The sequence below is a fragment of the Schistocerca piceifrons genome, chromosome 7, assembly GCF_021461385.2.
Source record: "Schistocerca piceifrons isolate TAMUIC-IGC-003096 chromosome 7, iqSchPice1.1, whole genome shotgun sequence".
Taxonomy (NCBI): Eukaryota; Metazoa; Arthropoda; class Insecta; order Orthoptera; family Acrididae; genus Schistocerca; species Schistocerca piceifrons.
In genome coordinates this window covers 405992568-406012946 of record NC_060144.1, presented here as the reverse complement: position 1 = coordinate 406012946, position 20379 = coordinate 405992568, and the positions used below count along the sequence as shown (strand labels likewise).

General features: G+C 43.6%; 1 protein-coding gene across 2 annotated transcripts in view; it reads right to left on the bottom strand.

Annotated features, from left to right (window-relative positions):
• Positions 1-15369, bottom strand: part of LOC124804702 (SURP and G-patch domain-containing protein 1) — a 152409-nt gene extending 137040 nt beyond the window's left edge. For both annotated transcript variants that reach the window (XM_047264960.1, XM_047264961.1), the window contains exons 1-2: positions 15219-15369; positions 14859-15132 (exon numbers count right to left, since the gene is read on the bottom strand). In XM_047264960.1, coding sequence (XP_047120916.1) covers positions 14859-15127 — 269 coding nt within the window. In that variant the 5' untranslated portion in view covers positions 15128-15132; positions 15219-15369. The remainder of the gene's footprint in view (positions 1-14858; positions 15133-15218) is intronic.
• Positions 15370-20379: the final 5010 nt, after the last annotated feature.

Sequence of the window (20379 nt, the reverse complement as noted above, 5' to 3'; positions counted from 1 at the left end):
AGGAAGGGGGAAGCTGCTGAAGGACGGCAGTTGGGGTAACAGATGTAGTTGGTCTGTCAGGAGGGAGATAGAGATTGCAAACCGTGATGGCAGAGTCCAACTGCTTCCAATGGTTTATGAGGTGGGACACATGTACTAACAATATCCTTACAGACCAACATGCAGATGCCGCCATAAGCACTCAAAGGGCCGACCCGTTTCCAACAGAAAGCACGGAACCCATGAAGTGTCAGTGAGTGATCATCAGTAAAATGAGATTCCTGGAGAATGAAAGCTGCCGAGTAAAAGGCAGTAAGGGATTGCAACTCTGGGAGGTGACAGTGGTATCCATTACAGTTCCACTGAATAAGCGTGGAGCGGGTATCCAAATGGGAGGCGAATGAGCTCGAGCTAACTACACTGCCAGGCCACCATCCATCCCCAATGACACAGTGACACCCATAAATAAGATGTCGGACTCAGATTTCTAGGGCGGAGATGGCAGTTTGGGGGTGGGGGGGGGGGCACCAGCAGGGGCCTTGTCCTGTGACTTATGTTTCTTTTTCTTCTCTTTCATAGGTAGAGGAGGGCAGGGCACAGAGGGAGAGCAGACTTCTGCAAGATCATGAAGCAAAAGAAAGCTGACGACCTTTGGGTGCGAAGACTATGCGTCTCATGGCTGAGTTGTGGTAGCAGGCCTCCAGTCTGAGAAACGCTGAGGGGGTCCTGGAAGGGAGCCCCACCACTGGCAGGTGTCAAAGAATGGGGCAACTTCTTTGGATGGAGAAGGGGAGAGGCATGCAGAGGGGAGGGCAGGGAACCACAGGGGAGAGGGAGAGAAGAGGGAGACGAGACCTGGGTAAGGAAGAGGAAAGGGGGGGAAACAATGCTACAGAGGCAAAAGTAAAAGTCATTGATACGGATGAAGTTGCTCAAATTTCTGACAAGCCTCAGTGTAAGATAAACAATCCAGTGACTTATACACTTGCATCTTCTTATAAGCCGAGCAAACTGATGAGCGTTGGAGAGTGAGGGTTGTGACAATTTACACATGGGTGGTGGAACACAGGCACTCCCTTCATGGAATGGTTGTCCACAGTCACCACAAAGAGCGTCCCCCATACACTGCGAAGACGTGCTAGAAACGCAAGCACCTAAAGCATCTCATGGGTGGCGGGACATACGGCTTCACATCATACTGATAACACATAACCTTGGCCTTCTCTAGGAGGGTATCTCCTTCGAAAGCGAGAATACAGGCGCCGGTGTTGGTGTGGTTGTACTTACGACCTTTCCGCATACGCCGCACAAAATGAAGACCCCATCATTCCAGATTGGCAAAGGGTTCCCCCTCATTAGTTTGAAGGATGAGATCCTTATGATAAATGACTCCATGGACCATATTCAAACACTGGTGAGGTGTCATGGACATGGGGACATCACCAAGATGATTATAAGCATGAGGGGCTGCAGATTGTGTGGCAGAATACATTTTGATCAACAGGGAACCCACTGCACCTTACTGTGAGACTCCACTTCCCTAAACTTGTCTTTGCTATTTTACACAAAAAATAACGGTTTTGTGGCAGTGAATGTGTCCCTGTCTGTCCTAGTACAGACCAGGTAGTGGTAAGTGTTTAACCCCAAGCCGAAGAGCCTGGCCCTCCTCCAAGGGTGTAGCCAGGGAAGAGAACGTCACAGGGTAAAAAAAAAAGCAGCATTCAATGATCTGTTATTACTCAAAGCGACAGCCATACGAGAATGGCCAGATTTTTGGAGCTTGATATCCTTCATGTGCAAAGCATCCACCCGAATACCACCCACTCCAATCAGGGGCTCTTCCCACGGGTGCCTTCCCACTACAACAAGGGGTGTCTGGCATGGTGGCTGATAACAGTTCCATCAATGGACTGCTACAAATGATGGTGACATAGTGAGGCGTGAGTGGGCTACATCAGAGAAGGAACAGGGGAAGGAAGGAAGAGAGGGAGAAGAAGCCACACTGTAGATGCTAAGGAGTGAGTTCTTCCTAAATGGCTCACACTATGAAGAGAAAATTTAGAAGTGGAGGTCAAACCCCAAATGGGGACAGAGAAAATGCAAGGGGAACAAAACTGAAATGAGTACAGGAAAACCAGGTAGATAGCCAGGTTAATGTAAATAAGAACACCGATTGAGGGGTAGGAGGGGGCAGAGGGGGAGAGGGGGAGAAGCAAGGACCGGGAGGGAGGGGCGCAGGAAAGGAAATTCAACCCGGTAAGGAAGAACAGTCTGCAATAGCTTGGGCCACATGTATGCCATGCACACACTCACAAAAGAACAGTGAGCACCCTGGAGGGTTGCTCCCATTTAGCAAAGATCAGTGTTCATGCCAGAAAGGAACAATGTTCCCAAGCGCAGCAACACAGATATCATCTGAAGGGACAGAATAGCTAGAAGGTCTAGGTAGTCAGACTACAGTCTTGACAGCAGCATCGGCAGGTTCATTCCCTGACACTATGATGTGACCAGGGACCCACATAAACATCGCACTGGCTCCAACATCAGCGAGTGAGTGGAGGCATTCATTGATTCATTGTATTAAGGGATAGTATGTGTACAGTACACAGACGCTGTGGAGAGCAGTAAGTGAATCTGAACATAATACACACTTCAGAAGCCTGTGCTGTCAGATGTACTGGGTGGCCTAATAGAGGGAGGAAAGCCCTGCAGTGAAAATCGAGCACTGGTCTCAAAGACAGTATCAAGTGTTTGTTGCTAACAACAATAGCACAACTGACACCATGATCAGTCTTTGAGCCATCACTGTAGACAAATGTGCTGTTTCCAAGTTGCATGCAAACTTCGAGAAACTTACAGTGATTGATCAAATCTATAGTAGTGTACTTGCGAAGCCAACTAAGTCCAAGGTGAATGCAGATCTCTGCACAAAGCCAAGGTTGTGAAGGACTCTCACCCTTTGGGAAAGTGGCAGGTAATTTAAGGTTAAGTTTCCAAAGCAGAATATGAAAGCAAACTCTAGGATGCAACAAAAAAGTTGGGCTTATCTTGTATTGGCAGTCAAGGGAGTCATCAAAAGAGGATGCATAGGATGGATGATTAGGCACAGAGGACAGACAGCTTGCTTGCCTGCTGAGGAGAACACCATGCCAGTATGACAACAGCTTGGTAGAATCTTCACAGACACTCACAACTGAGATAGTGTACAAAACTCCAGTGGCCAAATGTATGCCTAGATGGTGGACTGTGCCAAAAGGGAAGCTGTTGTTGATGCTCCATGAGAAAAGACGGCAGAGTCATCACTGAAATTGTTGCTCAAGTAAACAGTTCAGCTGAGAGCTGCAATAGACTGCAAAGTCACTGACGAAGAGAGACCCTGAGATGCCTCTGGTGAGACTGTCTATTATAGGGTTAATTGCTATGGGAAATAGAGCTACACCCAGCACAGAGCCCTGAGGCACCACATTCTCCTGAATAAAAGTGTTCGTCAAAGTCGAACCCACAAATACCTTAAAAACCCAGTCTTTTAAAAACTCCTGAATGGTATGATGCAGATGACCTCGGAAGCCCCACATGTGCATTGTATGGAGGATGCCTGTCCTCCAACAGATATCCTAAACCTTCTCAAAATCTAAAAACACAGCTACAACCTGGCGTTTCTGCAGAAAATTGTTCATAATGTGGGTTGAGAGAGTGACGAGATGATCAACTGGAGAGTGGTGCTTACAAAATCCACATTGTGCATTTGTTAGCAAATACTGAGATTCAAGGCACCAATTGCCCAGTCCTGGAACAGAGGATCATGATGAGCTGAGAGCATGTTCAAACTCCCGCATAGTAAAAACAGTATTGTAGCAATCAAGATTCTGAGGGGGACAGATATCTACCAAGTCTCCTCTGCTTGTTTCCGAGATAGGATGGAGGGATGGTAACAGGCAGAGTTCGAGATCTCATCAAAGTACCAACACAAGGTGTTGGAAATATCACTAGGGTTCACACTGACATTGTTCACCACTGTCAGGCCATGAATTGGGAGATATACCTTGTTTCCAGAAATCTGACACAGGTTACCCCAAACAACAGAAGAGTGAGTGAAGCAGTTAACAGAATTAGTAAGAGAGAACCAACTAGCTTTTTTGCTATCCCTGATAATGCGATGACACTTTGAATGCAACTGTTTATAATGAATATAGCACTGCTTTGTGAGATGGTGTTCAAAGAACTGGAGAACATGTCTTCATGCATGAATTGCATTGTGGCATTCCTCCAACCACTCGGGAACTGGGATACGTCGCAGTAAGCAAGACATTTGGAGGATGGTACATTCTGTGGCACTAAGGATATCATTCATAAGGTATTCTTTCTTATCATCACTGCTGAGGATATGTTGTTCATCGAAGCAGAGCCACTAGTCAGCTTTAGATAGGTGCCAATTGGTCTTGCACACAGATAGGACAGGAGTTGGCAGATGAATTACACACAGGAAATGGTCACTCAAGTGTGTGTCTCAGAGGATGGACCACTCTAGATGGTGGGCAAGCTGTGCATTACGGAATAAGAGATCCAGGTGCAAGAAAGTGTGTGTGGAAGCTGAAAGAAATGTGGGTTCACCAGTGTTGAGAGAAATGAGAGTAAGCAAGCTGAGGATATCTGTGAAGAGAGAGCCTCTCATGCAGGTTCTCAGACAGTCCCAAATGGGATGGTGGGCACTGAAGCAAAAAGGGTTGAGGGAGCTGAGTGGTAAGCTGCAGTATGTCTGCCCTGGTCAGATCAGGTGATGGGGTATGTAGATATACTACAAAGAGAAAAGGTGTAACTGGGGTGAGGAAGACAGACAGCAACAGCTTGTAGCTGGGTGTTCAATGAAATGATTTGGCTATGGATGACATCCCAAATGAGCATTGCGACTCCGCTATGAGCTGGAGTTCTATCCTTGGAGGGTTGGTTGAAACATATTGGAGTGAAGTGTAAGAAGCCAAAGTGGTCTTGAGGCCATAATTTCATTTCTTGGAGGTATAAAACAACTGGGCACTGTGACTACAATTGCAGTTGTTAAGTGTGTCCTCTATGGTCTGATGCCACAAATGTTCCATTCGAGAACAGCTGTAGTAAAAGATAGGAGATGTTTCCCTTATACAAGACAATTAATTCAGTGGCTTTCAAGTGCAAGATATTAACAGCAGACTACTACAAGGTTCTGAGGCTGGAGAATCCACTGGTGATTCGCACTGGTAAAATGAAGAGCAATCGGACAGAGGTGTCGCACAGTGTCACTGTTGTAGAGAATCTCCAAGTTGGAGAAGTGGAAGAGAGTATGTTTTTGTTCGACTTCTTAGCACCTTTTCATTTTTCAGACGTGGAGCCAGACGTTTTCTGACTTGAGGAGTGCAAAAAAAGTCAGCTCAGAAGTATTTCTTTTTACATTTCTGTTTTTCTGATTGTATCACAAGTGACTTCACTCGTGTGGGCAAAGTTGTTTTTTGGTAGGTTGAGCAACAGTAGTGGACGGAGGTAAGGATGTCACCTCAGAGCTAGGTGATTTCATAATTGTAGCACTGAACCGGAAGACAGGTCTGTGTGGCCATATCTTTTGCGGGCCATGACATAACAACAAAGGTACTGTATCTGTCAGATAGTGTATGCAAGGCTTTGGCTAGCTAACATTTTGCAAGAAACATTGAGGGGTACCTTTACCTTTATCTCCTGAATGGCTCGCTCATCTAGGTACACAGGGCATTGCGGCATGGTTGCCAGTGCAGTTAATGCAGTGGGGAGAAGGAGATAGGCAATCTCCCTCATGAACATCCTTGCAATAAGTTACACATTTGGAAGTGTTTTTACAGGACATGCAAGTATGGTTATAACACTTACGATGGTAGCAATGCATTGGGATTGTTATGTACGGTCCGGCATTGATGACTTCAGAGCTAAGAAAAGTGTGCGAGTAGGCACGAATTCTGGATAAACCATCTTCATGACCCGATGGATTGCAGTTATACCCTGATCGGACAGATAATGTTGTACATCTACCTCAGTCATACCAACATGCAGCAAAATGTATATGACACCACATGAAGAATTCAGTGTTCGATGAGCCTCTGCACGAACACGGTACCTTTGGAGGAGTGAAGCTTTAAACAGTTTTTGGGCTTGAAAGGTGCTGTCTGTCTCTAGAAGCAAAGTTCCACTGCATAAGCGAGTGCAGGACTTTAGGGGCCTGCAACTATGTCCTCATCTTTTTGAATTACAAACAAGTTCATTGTAGAAAAAATTTTACTTCCTTCTGTGTGCGAAATCATGAGGCAGCACAGTGCAACTGGAAGATTAATCACGTCTTTATCCTTATTCCATTTCTGTTTATTAGATGGAGGTTGCATCGATGGAGTTGATGTACTCATGGCAGATGAACCCCCCCATAACTGGCAGCGTCTCTCCAGTGGTGCACTCCTTCCTACTGGGGGTCCCCAAAGAGGAGAGGAAACACACCTTAGGTGATTGTTCACACCTCAGGCCACACCTCCCCAACTCCAGACAGAGGGACCAGTTGGCAGTTGGGAAGGTAACACCTCAGGCAATCACCCCTCCCCCTGGGCCTGGCCTTTATCAGGGGGTATGTGCGAGCCCTACCTGTTGACCCGTATGCTGGGAGTTATGCATTACCCAGTCACCCTTACGCATCAAATGTGTGAGCCAGCGTTCAGGCATGTACAGGGAGGAAGAAAGAGAAAAAGGTAGACCTCAAACACCAAAGCAGGAGGAGGACAGGAGAAGTCAGGACAGGCCGGGAGAGGGGGAGAGACAAAAATGAAAGCCACCAAGTTTTCCAATACCAGGCCCAGGGAGGGGGAGAAAGAATAGGAGGATAAGACATGCAGCATGGAAAAGGGATGAGTACGACGAAGGGAGGGGACCCATGTGTGCCAAACGCGCGCGCACACCGGCGCGCACACACACACAAATGAGTTATGAGCCCCTGGGGTCCACTGACAAGTATTTTGATGCATTTGATGTACAAATACCATAGGTAAACTATGAAAAATGAAAGGGGTCCACACATAACTTCTACCTGATTTTCATTACATGTATTTATTATCTGGCCAGCAAATAAAAAGCATTTCAGGGAGGGATTTATTTCTTTGAAAGCAGAACTGCTGTTCTGTCAGTAAGAAGTTACTTTTAAAAAGATCGTGTATACACAATTTTTTTCCAATTGCTTTGGATACATTTTGATGGAAGTGTACATTGGTTAATGATCATATACCTCCTGTTTGTCATCCTCTACACCCTAAAACCATACGGTGCATGGCAGAGGGTACCTCGTATCACTACTCGTCAGTCCCCTTCCTGTTTCATTCACAAATAGTGAGGGAGAAACATCTATCTATATGCCTCTGTGTAAGAGCCTTAATTTGTGTTATCTGCAAGGTCCTTACACTAAATGTAAACTGGCAGCAGTACAATAATTTTCAGTTGGCTGGAAATGCTGGTTCTATAAAATTTCTCAACATACTGCTTCGAAAAATGAATGTTGTCTTCCCTCCAAAAATCTCTATTTGAGCTCAAAAAGCATCTCTGTGATACTCGGATGTTAATCAAACCTCTCAGTAATAAATCTAGCAGCATGCCACTGAACTGCTTCAGTGCCTTCCTTTAATCCGATCTGGTGGATACACTTTACACTCATGCAGTACTCAAGAACAGATCACACTAGTTTTCTATACAGAATCTCCTTTATAGACGAGCTACACTAAACTAAAACTCTGCTAATAAGCCAAAGTTTACCATTCGCATTGCCTACTACCAACATTACATGTTCGTTCCATTACATATAGTGTGGCAATGTTTCACCTACGTATTTAATTACCTTGACTGTAAGCACATCACCAGTACAGCATCAAACACTGTTAGTAAAGCAGTCAGCAATCTGGAGATAGTTTTGAACACCACAGTGCTGTACTAGGCGTGGACCTGCTGGACCACAAACAGGTGCCTTGGTAACAGAGCTCATGGGTGAAATAAGTGACAATTGAAGTGCCTCATGTGACATGCCAGTTTCTATGCCACCACTACACCCAATGACTTCAGCCAGCTGATTGCAGTCAACAGTCTTCAGCTGTTTGTGTAAACTAGGCGAACTCCTCCTGCGTTCACACATAGCATGCACAGGAAATACGGAAGCGTCCGATCTAACCCGTCGGCTTTGACCCATGACGTCACAAATATAGCGGAAACGACAATTCCAATATGGCGGATATAGAAACGTTGCATACGTATCACAAAGACGAAAACACATAGAAAAACAACACACACAAAGGTTTCACAAGAACAATCTGCTAACATTGATAGCAAACAAAGATAATAATAAACAAGTGGTACTCAAGGCCAGGCAGGGGGGGCCAAAAAAAAAAACTCCCAACCTAACCTCGTATTCAGGGCTACGCTACAGATCAATGTGTAGGTCAATCAAAAGATAATAAAAAGAAACAAATAAAAAAAAGAAAAAAACAATATTGATTCATTAGACATAACGAGTAGCGACAAAACATATAGACCATAAAGATTGAACAATCTAATGGCAAACTGATAAAAGCCTCATAGACAACGTTAAAACAAAAAGTACAGTAAAAAGGTAAACTATATATTACAGGCCCTAAAACTCCTACTAAGGTAACGTCAACGAGGCAACATCTACAAATACACCACACTCACAAACCAAACTCCGCGCCGTAATGACGTCACACACCACAACACCCTTACGTCACGGGTCAAAGCCGACGCGTGAGATCGGATGTTTCTGTTGACCCCATGCACACTGCCTATCCAGCCTACTGTTGAAATTTGAATGAAAACAATAGGTACAAAAAAGATAAAACTGAACCCTGTTGTCTTTTAGAAAAGGATTTGCACTTTCAAACTTGTTAAAAATGAATACGAGCTATTAGATGATAGTGCCACTGCCTTCCACCCACCTTTAAACCGACTTACCCAGCCAGTTATATGGGGACCTACAGCTTAACATGGATCCAATCCACAGTTAATGTGAGCATTTCTCACAACAAACACTGCCAAGGTGAAATAACTGATAAGCAAGAAAAATCCCAGGACTGACTGGAAATCAAACTCAAGCCCTTTGGACCTGTAGTCTGGCACTGTACCACAGGCTTGTTTTTTTCTACTCATTTATATTAAACTACATTTTTCTGCATCTACAGCAAGCTACCATTCATCACACCAAACAAATTCAATCTCTGTTCATTCATTGTGAATAAGGGACAGCGGCCGGTCAAATAGCGGCACTTATGCAGTTTAGCAGGTACGGAAAAAATTTATCAATTTTTTTCAAAATTTGATCGATTATAGTCGAATTTGATACGCTGATTACGAATACGATATTTATTTTCGCCCCAGTCAATTATTTACATCAAAAAAATTGTTTTAAATTTTTTTAAAATTTTTTTATTTTTCAATATTTTGTCGATATAGTGAATTCTGATGCGCTGATTTCGAATATAACATCCATTTTCATTTTCCCTTGACCGTCGGCGATATCTTCTGCCCGATAAGCGCGGCGCTGCTGATGACACAACATTGCGTAATACACTAACTAATCAGTATTTTCAAATCATAGGCGGCCGCTGCCGCGGCCGCATTCCAAAAAAGAAAACTCCCAACCTAACCTCAAGTGGGCTACGCTACAGATCACTTTATTTATGAAAATACAAAGTACAATCACCAACAAACTTTACATATTCACCCACAAAGCTCTCCAAGCCAGATACATTTGGAATGAAAAATTTTTTCCGTACCTGCTAAACTGCATAAGTGCCCAAATAGCTACCAAGGAAAATTGCCAAACAGCCGTATGTTTCAAGAAGTTATTTTATTTAGACAACCAGTTTCAGCATCTCATTACTGCCATCTTCAGGCCCCTATGCACTCCATGAAAAGACAACCAAATATATTGATACTTGCATAACTGGAGCCATCAATACCTGTATTCTGTAAATCTTTTTTGGAGCTTTTACTTCGAAGACCTGACAACTTGTGCTCAGGTGCAGAATTAGTTCTTTCAGCACATAACACTAGCATTACCTAATCATGCATACAGAAACAGAAGAAATGGTAAACAATGTTCTTAAAAGCATCACTGACTGGTTTTCTGTGAATGGTCTGAAGTACTCTGCTACCAGAGTAGCTGTGTACTGTATGTGTGACCTACTATCAAGAGTAGTTCTACAATCCAACACCCCACAACACAAATCCAGAAATCTGTAACCAAGACTTTAACAGAATCAACTGAGTCTTTGGTTGAGGCCCTCCAGTTAGTTCCAAAAAAACCTCAATCAACTTTAGGTACTACATTGCAAACTGTAAGCTCTGCTTGCATCCCACGACTGATGTCCAGCAGACTTTACCACTTCTACCAGCTGCCTGTACAAATTATGATGGGTCTCAGATCCCAATCACTGAGAGGTACAGCGCAGTGTTTAGCACATCAGACACACATTCAGGATGATGACAGTTGAAACCCATGAACGACCATCCCAATTTAGGTTTTCCACGATTTCCCTAAATCGCGTAAGGCAAATGCCAGGATGGTTCCTTCAAAAGGGCATGGCTGATTTCCTTCTACATCCCTCCCTAATCCAAGCTTGTGCTTCATCTCTAATAATCTCGTTGTCATTGTAACGTTAAACACTAATCTCCTCCTCCTCAGAACCAGACCAACAATCATCATTGGTGCCAAGATAGTTCACAACTTGGATATGACTGCACCTGGATAGCCACAGGCAGGCATCCTCTATCTCTCAGACAAAAGGCCCCGATGCAGACATACTGAGTGCACAACTGACTTCTTTCCAAACCTGGATGCTATTTTCCGATGGGAATCTGTAGTGCACCTGACAATGGAGCTCATAACAACAACCAAACTCCTCCCCATGAGTATGCTCAGACCCTGCTGAAGCAGAGATCCCCTGTCATTCACAGAGTAAGTGGGCAAGGCCAGACACCACACTGACTCTCCACCCAATACAAAGCAAACATGCTACAATAAGCCACTCACTCTGCAATGAGCACAATTGGCCTGCATCGGTTATGCTGGAAGGTGCATTGGGAGCACAGCCCATGGGTGAAATAAGCAACAATTGAAGTGTCGCTTGTGACACAGCAGTTTCTGTATCACCACTACACCCAGAAACTTCAGCCTGCTGATTGCAGCCAATAGTCTGCTGGCTGTTTGTATGAACTAGGCCAGCTCCTCCTGCATCCACAGACAGCATGCACACTCCCTATACAGCCTGCTGTTAAAATTCAAATGAAAACAATAGATATAAAAAAGATAGAACTGAACCCTGCTGTCTTTTAGACAAGGATTTACACTATCAAACTTGTTAAAAAGAAACACATGCCATTAGACAAAAATGAGTCTGTCACTGACACTAGTTTACTGCACACTGGCAGAGAGAAAGAATCTACTCTCCTGGCAGTTCACGGATGGACACTGGCACCTCTCAAGGAAATCTGAGTGTGGGTGGTTACGTTACTATGTTCAAAACGGGATTACAGAAGTGTCCAATTCCACCTGTCTGCTTTGACCCATGATATCATCAATACGGCGGAAATGGCTATTCTAAGCATCTCCAATATGGCGCCTATGACATCATTACATACACACAGGAGCAAACACGAAAATACATAAAGATAAAACAATAACATCTCCCTCCAAAAATACACTCAAACTAAAGGGACAACTATGGGAAATTTGGGGTTTTAGGGTGGGGGAAAAGCTAAATATAACAGTAAAAAATACCACAATCCCAAATCACACAAAATGAAGAAAAAACGAAATTACAACGTTCCACTACACCAACAAAATCCACAGGAGTTTGGCACTTCTCTTGACCTATATAGGTCAATCACAGCCGACGATACCAAAATACCAATACCTACAACTAAAACTACGAAAACTGAAATCAGTAATTTCCCGTAACCTAAACATAAATTAAAACACATAAAAAAAAAAAAAATTATATATATATATATATATATATATATATATATATATATAATTTTATATATATATATATATAATTTTTTTTTTGAATGTGCTTTAATTTTAATCTTACCACCAACAAATTCGAGTGCTGCAAACTACGTTGGCCACCCCAACTAACCAACCAACCTCCCCCCCCCAACCCCCCCCAACACACACACACTCACTCTAAGCCACATGTACACGTCCCTGGTCTCCCTGGTCTGACATGACAGAACTCTGGTGAACCTCATGTTCTCACGACAAATACTACCCTTCACAATCTCAGCGATCTGTCCAAATAACTGGAAGAATTAAATAACGGACATGTCCTCCCCATCTCTGAATGCAACATAGCACTATTATATTTCATTGTCATATGTATAGCCACACAATAAATTAAGTCTTACCACACCACAAACAGCAAACCATTAATACCTAATGAAAACACCAAACACATACATAAAAAATATTAATACATAACCCACTGAATAAACTTCCAAATCTCACATGTTGAACTACTAACACTGCCAAAGAATTCACATGCAACACCAAGGCTCAAATGAACCCCATACAACACAGCAATTGTTGGCACATTTATCCTATTGTGACAGTAGTTGGTTGATTCCATCCTTGAGGAAGCTAGCAGGCTGCAGTCGGATCCAGGCCTGAACTCAGTAACACACTTTGCCGTCCATTGTGAATTGATGTCTGCGAATAGCTTGTTTTAGAGGTCCAAACACATGAAAGTCACACGGTGAAAGGTCGGGACTGTACGGCAGATGTTCCAGTGTTTTCCACCGAAACTGATGCAATGCCGTCTTCACCACATTGGCTGTGTGTGGGCGGGCATTATCATGCAGGAGGATAATGCCATTGGACAACCTCCTCAGTGTTTCGACTTGATAGCTTGTCTAAGGTTCTGTAAAGTGGCTTGATAATGCTGGGTACTAATGGTAGTTCTCCGTTTCAGGAACTTGACAAGCAGTGAGACCTTGTGGTTCAGTAGGGGATGGTAACTTGTGTGACCACCTTCTCTTCGACATGAAACCACACTGGGGCACTACGCAACATCACACGGTGTGCATGGATCAGTCTCTCACCTTATGTGTAAGGCAAAGGTAGACGCACTGTCCAGGTTACATTTGAATGAACCTAATACAAACACACCTCCAGATGGCACCATCAAATACAACAGGCGACGTCTACAAACACAACCAACTCATAAACTTGACGCCATAATGATGTCACACACCACAATGTCCTTGCATCGCGGGTCAAAGCAGACAGTTGGAATCTGACACTTCCACTGACCCTTCTTCAAAATTACACAACTGAGGTGCTCCTGGTGCGAACCTACACTACAAAAACTAGATCCTATAAAGAATGAAAACAACAAATATGACATTTGTCGTCTTTTACACAAGAATTTGCACTATCAAATTTCCTAAATTCACAAACACAAGCTATTAGAATGCACTGAGATAGCCATAGACTCCTTCACTGAACACTGGCAGACAAGGAAATGCGTAATGGAATAATTTTGGAGATTTGGAATAGGTGAGGCAATATGTAAGTAGGCTACTCACGGAGCAGTTGATTATACGACACTGCGGATTTACTGTTTAGCTAATTATCAACCCATTCTATTATGTAGTTATGCACATCAATGAAGACAATAATGAGATTTATTACAAGTTAAATTTCGGATAGTTGATGTATTGCATTAACTGAGGGAAATGATTACAAAACAAGTCAATGTTATCTATAAAAATCAAGTAAAAGTTATCCATGAAGCAAATTATCTGAAGCAAACTGTGTATAAGTCAAGGAAAATTATACAACGAGGATTATTGAATGAAGCAATGCAGCTGTTAAGATACTGACATCACATTTTGGAGGATGGAGTTTCTATCCGGCCATCCTGATTCGGGTTCTTCTGGTTCCCTAAGGCAAATCGCAGTAAGGTTTCTTAATTAATGCCACATTGACCACCAGTCTTATTCCCATAGGCTACCTGCCCTTTCCTCATTAAGCATATTATGTACACAGTGTATTGTATATTTTGGCTTACTGATTTGCACTGTATTACCTTGCCAAATCTTACACCATTGTGAGGTGATTCTTCAATGAATAAAATAAGAAAGTGTGTAACATAATGACCTAACATAATAGAGATACATATGCAGTGTGCATTATTTACAAACTACGCATGATATATTGAACATTACTTCCAATGTGTTGATTTACATTACTCTGATAGCCCTACATAACTACCATACATCATAGGCTGACAAAGTAGCAATGGTTTGTGAAATATTTACAAGAGATGGTGTCAAAAATATTTAACAGAATTAAATCCAGTCACTAAGTCAAATCCTTCAATGGGATTTAGAACATTTCCAATAAAGGATGTCTAATAGTCAAAATAGGGAGAAAAAATAAACTTTGTATTCACACTGAGGTTGTGGTGACTATAGGCAAATGTGTATATTCAGAATGATTTGAGCACAGTAGAGCATAACTTAAAATACCCTCATTTCTTGCTAAAGGTGCCGGTGGAATAAACACGACGAGAACAAGCTCTGTTGATAGGTAACATTCAAAGAAACACAAGAATGTGACATTTGTACCGCGTTATGTGGAAGGTTCGCATGAATTCTTCACACATTATGACCAATCCATGCTGAATTACAAAGGTTAATGTTCCTACGCCTGTATCTGAAGACTAAAACTGGATATATGTTACAAATAAACATAAGAACTCAAAATGTTTGGCTCCACACCAAACAGAGACTACGGGTTATTTACATAAGCACGACAAAAAAAGGCATAAACACCGTACCTCTTTGCACTCTGCTTCTGACTGCTTTTGTTTAGTGATGCGGCAGCAGACACTTTATTGTTTGCTGCTGCTTTCCCACTGCCTGAGACGCCATGCAATTTTTTCAGTGCTTCATCTGCTTCCTTCTTCTTTTGCTCTTCCAGTTTAGCTTGTATTTCACGTTTCTTCTGTTCAATGAGTTGCTCTTGTTTTGACATTTGGGCAAACCTTTCATTTCGCGTCGTTTTAGAGGTGAAAGGATCAGGAACTTTGATCCCACGATACGCCATTACGGCTACGACACAAATCAAACATATCAGAGATGATACCGACAACGAGTTGAAGCGCCATTAAAAATACTGTCTATGATTCAATACTTACCTGATTGTTACGACAGGTAGAATGACATTGAGCCAAATTGTGTTTCCACCTCAACACTTGTTGGGAACACTGGTGTGAGGGAATGTTTGCGCAAGTTTTCATTACCGTTTGACACTCTGTCTAAGGCAAGGCAACATGATACGAATTTTCTCTGCAAAAAAAGAAAAAAAAAAAAAAAACAAAAACATCTGCGCTGACAAATCATAGCGCATGAACAGGAAATTTGAGCAGAGAACTCTGAAGAAAATTAGTCAGATGTGAGTGCACAGCTTACATCTGGGCAGAAAAATAGCAGCATTTGGATCGAAAAACACCTCAAATCCGGCTTTCTGGTCAACGATTCTCGTTAAGGCCGGTCCACATGGAACAATTTATTAATGCAGATATCTGCGAAAATCTGTAGTGTACAAACAACACAGTTCCAACCTACTTCTGGTGCGCTGGTTTACGAATAAAATTTCAGCGACAAGCGGCTACGCCCTCGCAAAGTAGTTGAAGTGTTTGGACAAAATAATATTGTTTTCATCTGTTATGCGCGTGTCCCGGTTGTGAACAACTTTTCTTACATGTTACACGAATAATCGTAAATAACTTATATGCAATATGGTAAATGATCTAACTTTGACACAATATGTCCTGTCAAGACTGGTAAACGACGCAGGTTTAGTAATAAGTGATATTTCAGTTCGACAAGTTGACTCGTAATGTAGGAAATTCATGGTGTGATACTGCAGTTCCTGTGTTACTCCGAATTAAGATGTATGCATGTCTGAAGGAAAACGCACTGCGGCGACTACAGCCGATGTGAAATACCTGAAATAGATTCGCGGTTGCGAATGTGGTCAACCATCAGCTGTATAAGGGAACAACGACATTGAAAATTTGTGCTGCACTGGGATTAGAACCCAGATTATCTGCTTATCGCGAGTGGTCGCCTTTCAATTTGGCTATCCGAGCACGACTGAGGTTCAGACCCAAACCTCCATACGTCGTCAACCACGTGTCTACAATTTGTATTCGCACATGCATTATGTATATTCCTAAATAGGGGAGACATTTTACTTGAAAGTCGCTTGACCGTTGTCGGCGGATAAATACGATGTGGCAGTGCCTTTGTTATTCTGTATTACGCTGCGGTGAATGCAACTGCTAATACACTCCTGGAAATTGAAATAAGAACACCGTGAATTCATTGTCCCAGGAAGGGGAAACTTTATTGACACATTCCTGGGGTCAGATACATCACATGATCACACTGACAGAACCACAGGCACATAGACACAGGCAACATAGCATGCACAATGTCGGCACTAGTACAGTGTATATCCACCTTTCGCAGCAATGCAGGCTGCTATTCTCCCATGGAGACGATCGTAGAGATGCTGGATGTAGTCCTGTGGAACGGCTTGCCATGCCATTTCCACCTGGCGCTTCAGTTGGACCAGCGTTCGTGCTGGACGTGCAGACCGCGTGAGACGACGCTTCATCCAGTCCCAAACATGCTCAATGGGGGACAGATCCGGAGATCTTGCTGGCCAGGGTAGTTGACTTACACCTTCTAGAGCACGTTGGGTGGCACGGGATACATGCGGACGTGCATTGTCCTGTTGGAACAGCAAGTTCCCTTGCCGGTCTAGGAATGGTAGAACGATGGGTTCGATGACGGTTTGGATGTACCGTGCACTATTCAGTGTCCCCTCGACGATCACCAGTGGTGTACGGCCAGTGTAGGAGATCGCTCCCCACACCATGATGCCGGGTGTTGGCCCTGTGTGCCTCGGTCGTATGCAGTCCTGATTGTGGCGCTCACCTGCACGGCGCCAAACACGCATACGACCATCATTGGCACCAAGGCAGAAGCGACTCTCATCGCTGAAGACGACACGTCTCCATTCGTCCCTCCATTCACGCCTGTCGCGACACCACTGGAGGCGGGCTGCACGATGTTGGGGCGTGAGCGGAAGACGGCCTAACGGTGTGCGGGACCGTAGCCCAGCTTCATGGAGACGGTTGCGAATGGTCCTCGCCGATACCCCAGGAGCAACAGTGTCCCTAATTTGCTGGGAAGTGGCGGTGCGGTCCCCTACGGCACTGCGTAGGATCCTACGGTCTTGGCGTGCATCCGTGCGTCGCTGCGGTCCGGTCCCTGGTCGACGGGCACGTGCACCTTCCGCCGACCACTGGCGACAACATCGATGTACTGTGGAGACCTCACGCCCCACGTATTGAGCAATTCGGCGGTACGTCCACTCGGCCTCCCGCATGCCCACTATACGCCCTCGCTCAAAGTCCGTCAACTGCACATACGGTTCACGTCCACGCTGTCGCGGCATGCTACCAGTGTTAAAGACTGCGATGGAGCTCCGTATGCCACGGCAAACTGGCTGACACTGACGGCGGCGGTGCACAAATGCTGCGCAGCTAGCGCCATTCGACGGCCAACACCGCGGTTCCTGGTGTGTCCGCTGTGCCGTGCGTGTGATCATTGCTTGTACAGCCCTCTCGCAGTGTCCGGAGCAAGTATGGTGGGTCTGACACACCGGTGTCAATGTGTTCTTTTTTCCATTTCCAGGAGTGTATATTCGATGGAAATTCATCTGTCATCTGTACTCACAACAAGTATTGCAAAACAAATGAAATGTAAGTAAAATGTGAGCGGCAGAAAGAACGGTCAAAACGGGGACGATAGTTTTCGCATATTAATTTACCTCTCGAGTTAGTTACCGGGCGAACACAATGACCGGCGAAATTATTTGTGAATGGACATGGAGACTTTCAGATATATACCAAAGCTTATAACTCTTGTATTCCATTTTCTAGAGCATTGCTTCCCCAATTTCTGTCTTAGTAGTGTTCTTCTGGGGCTTGGTATTTCCTAGTCGATCGGAAAGTACATGAGATCAAAATACCACAAGCTTAGTTTATGTATTTGGCTGTATCCGGCGCCAGTTCGAACAGACTGACGTACTTTGCTTGTGGTAGCTGTACCACAGAATTGCATAGGCGGCGGCGCGCCAGTCGGTCGAGTACAATACGCGTTTCCCACGTAACCTTTCGCGAATCTGAAGAGATGTCGATTGTTCGCACCGTCCCGTCGTGTCCGGCCACGAATTAGGCTGCCGTCACAGTAGAACCAGTGATCTCCATACTAATAGAGATCACTGAGTAGCACCGATATCAGTGAATTACGCTGATGACCGACATCGTCCGAAGACAGTCGATTTTTTCAAATCAGAACGCCACCACATATGCGATCTCAGTGTAACTGACCTCATCGACCAAACGTACGGATTTCGGACGATAATCGGTGAAATTCAAATCAGTTTGCTTTTTCCGGTAATAATGGACGACACGGCACGACACTAATAAGTTTAGTCACAGGAGTAGTTCGTGCATCCTGAGGATCAGGAAGAAAAACATCGTAGTCGGGATACAGCTCGGAATCTAGGATTTGTAATCGCAGGTTTATTGGAAATCACAAGCAGGCAAAATCTTTATCAGAAATTTTAAGAGTAGATTATAACTTCGAAAAATAATTTGTTCAAGTGACAAGTATGGGGTATTTTACGATTAAAGTTCCTGTAGTGGGTCATTTTGGGTTGTGGTTGGTAGTCATTAGCTGACTTCAAATTACTGTTACTGCTAACTGGCGATTTTATGGCGGTAGGCTGGTTATTCTGAACCATGAAGTGGTTTGCAAATGTGGTACACGTATATTTTTCCACTTCACAATGCTTTACGTTTCAGAATATCTTATTCCAGATTTCGTGTTTGTCTTTACACATATGCTGAGTGACAGTCACTGAAGGTTAACAGATATACATCTGCAAAACTTCACATAAATCAGCAAAACAGATTTCTAACGCTTGCCTCGAGGTGTGATTTGAGCTCTATTAAAAATTCCGATTCTCAATTAAAGTTGATATTCTGGCCGTAGTAAAAGTAGAAGTGACAATTTGATGTCTGACAATTACATCTTTCCAATGATTAGGCCTATACCGCGCTCTGAAAAGCAAAGTTTCGAAATTTTTGTGTAATGTGTTGGATGTTATTTACCAAGGCCCTAAACACTAATTTCAAAGCTACTATCTTCACTCTAAAAATTTTCACTCTCTTCCCCCATGAACCATGGACCTTGCCGTTGGTGGGGAGGCTTGCGTGCCTCAGCGATACAGATGGCCGTACTGTAGGTGCAACCACAACGGAGGGGTATCTGTTGAGAGGCCAGACAAACATGTGGTTCCTGAAGAGGGGCAGCAGCCTTTTCAGTAGTTGCAGGGGCAACAGTCTGGATGATTGACTGATCTGGCCTTGTAACATTAACCAAAACAGCCTTGCTCTGCTGGTACTGCGAACGGCTGAAAGCAAGGGGAAACTATAGCCGTAATTTTTCCCGAGGACATGCAGCTTTACTATATGATTAAATGATGATGGCGTCCTCTTGGGTAAAATATTCCGGAGGTAAAATAGTCCCCCATTCGGATCTCCGGGCAGGGACTACTCAAGAGGACGTCGTTATCAGGAGAAAGAAAACTGGCATTCTACGGATCGGAGCGTGGAATGTCAGATCCCTTAATCGGGCAGGTAGGTTAGAAAATTTAAAAAGGGAAATGGATAGGTTAAAGTTAGATATAGTGGGAATTAGTGAAGTTCGGTGGCAGGAGGAGCAAGACTTTTGGTCAGGTGATTACAGGGTTATAAATACAAAATCAAATAGGGGTAATGCAGGAGTAGGTTTAATAATGAATAAAAAAATAGGAGTGCGGGTTAGCTACTACAAACAGCATAGTGAACGCATTATTGTGGCCAAGATAGACACAAAGCCCATGCCTACTACAGTAGTACAAGTTTATATGCCAACTAGCTCTGCAGATGATGAAGAAATTGATGAAATGTATGACGAGATAAAAGAAATTATTCAGGTAGTGAAGGGAGATGAAAATTTAATAGTCATGGGTGACTGGAATTCGTCAGTAGGAAAAGAGAGAGAAGGAAAAATAGTAGGTGAATATGGATTGGGGGGAAGAAATGAAAGAGGAAGTCGCCTTGTAGAATTTTGCACAGAGCATAACTTAATCATAGCTAACACTTGGTTCAAGAATCATAAAAGAAGGTTGTATACCTGGAAGAATCCTGGAGATACTAATAGGTATCAGATAGA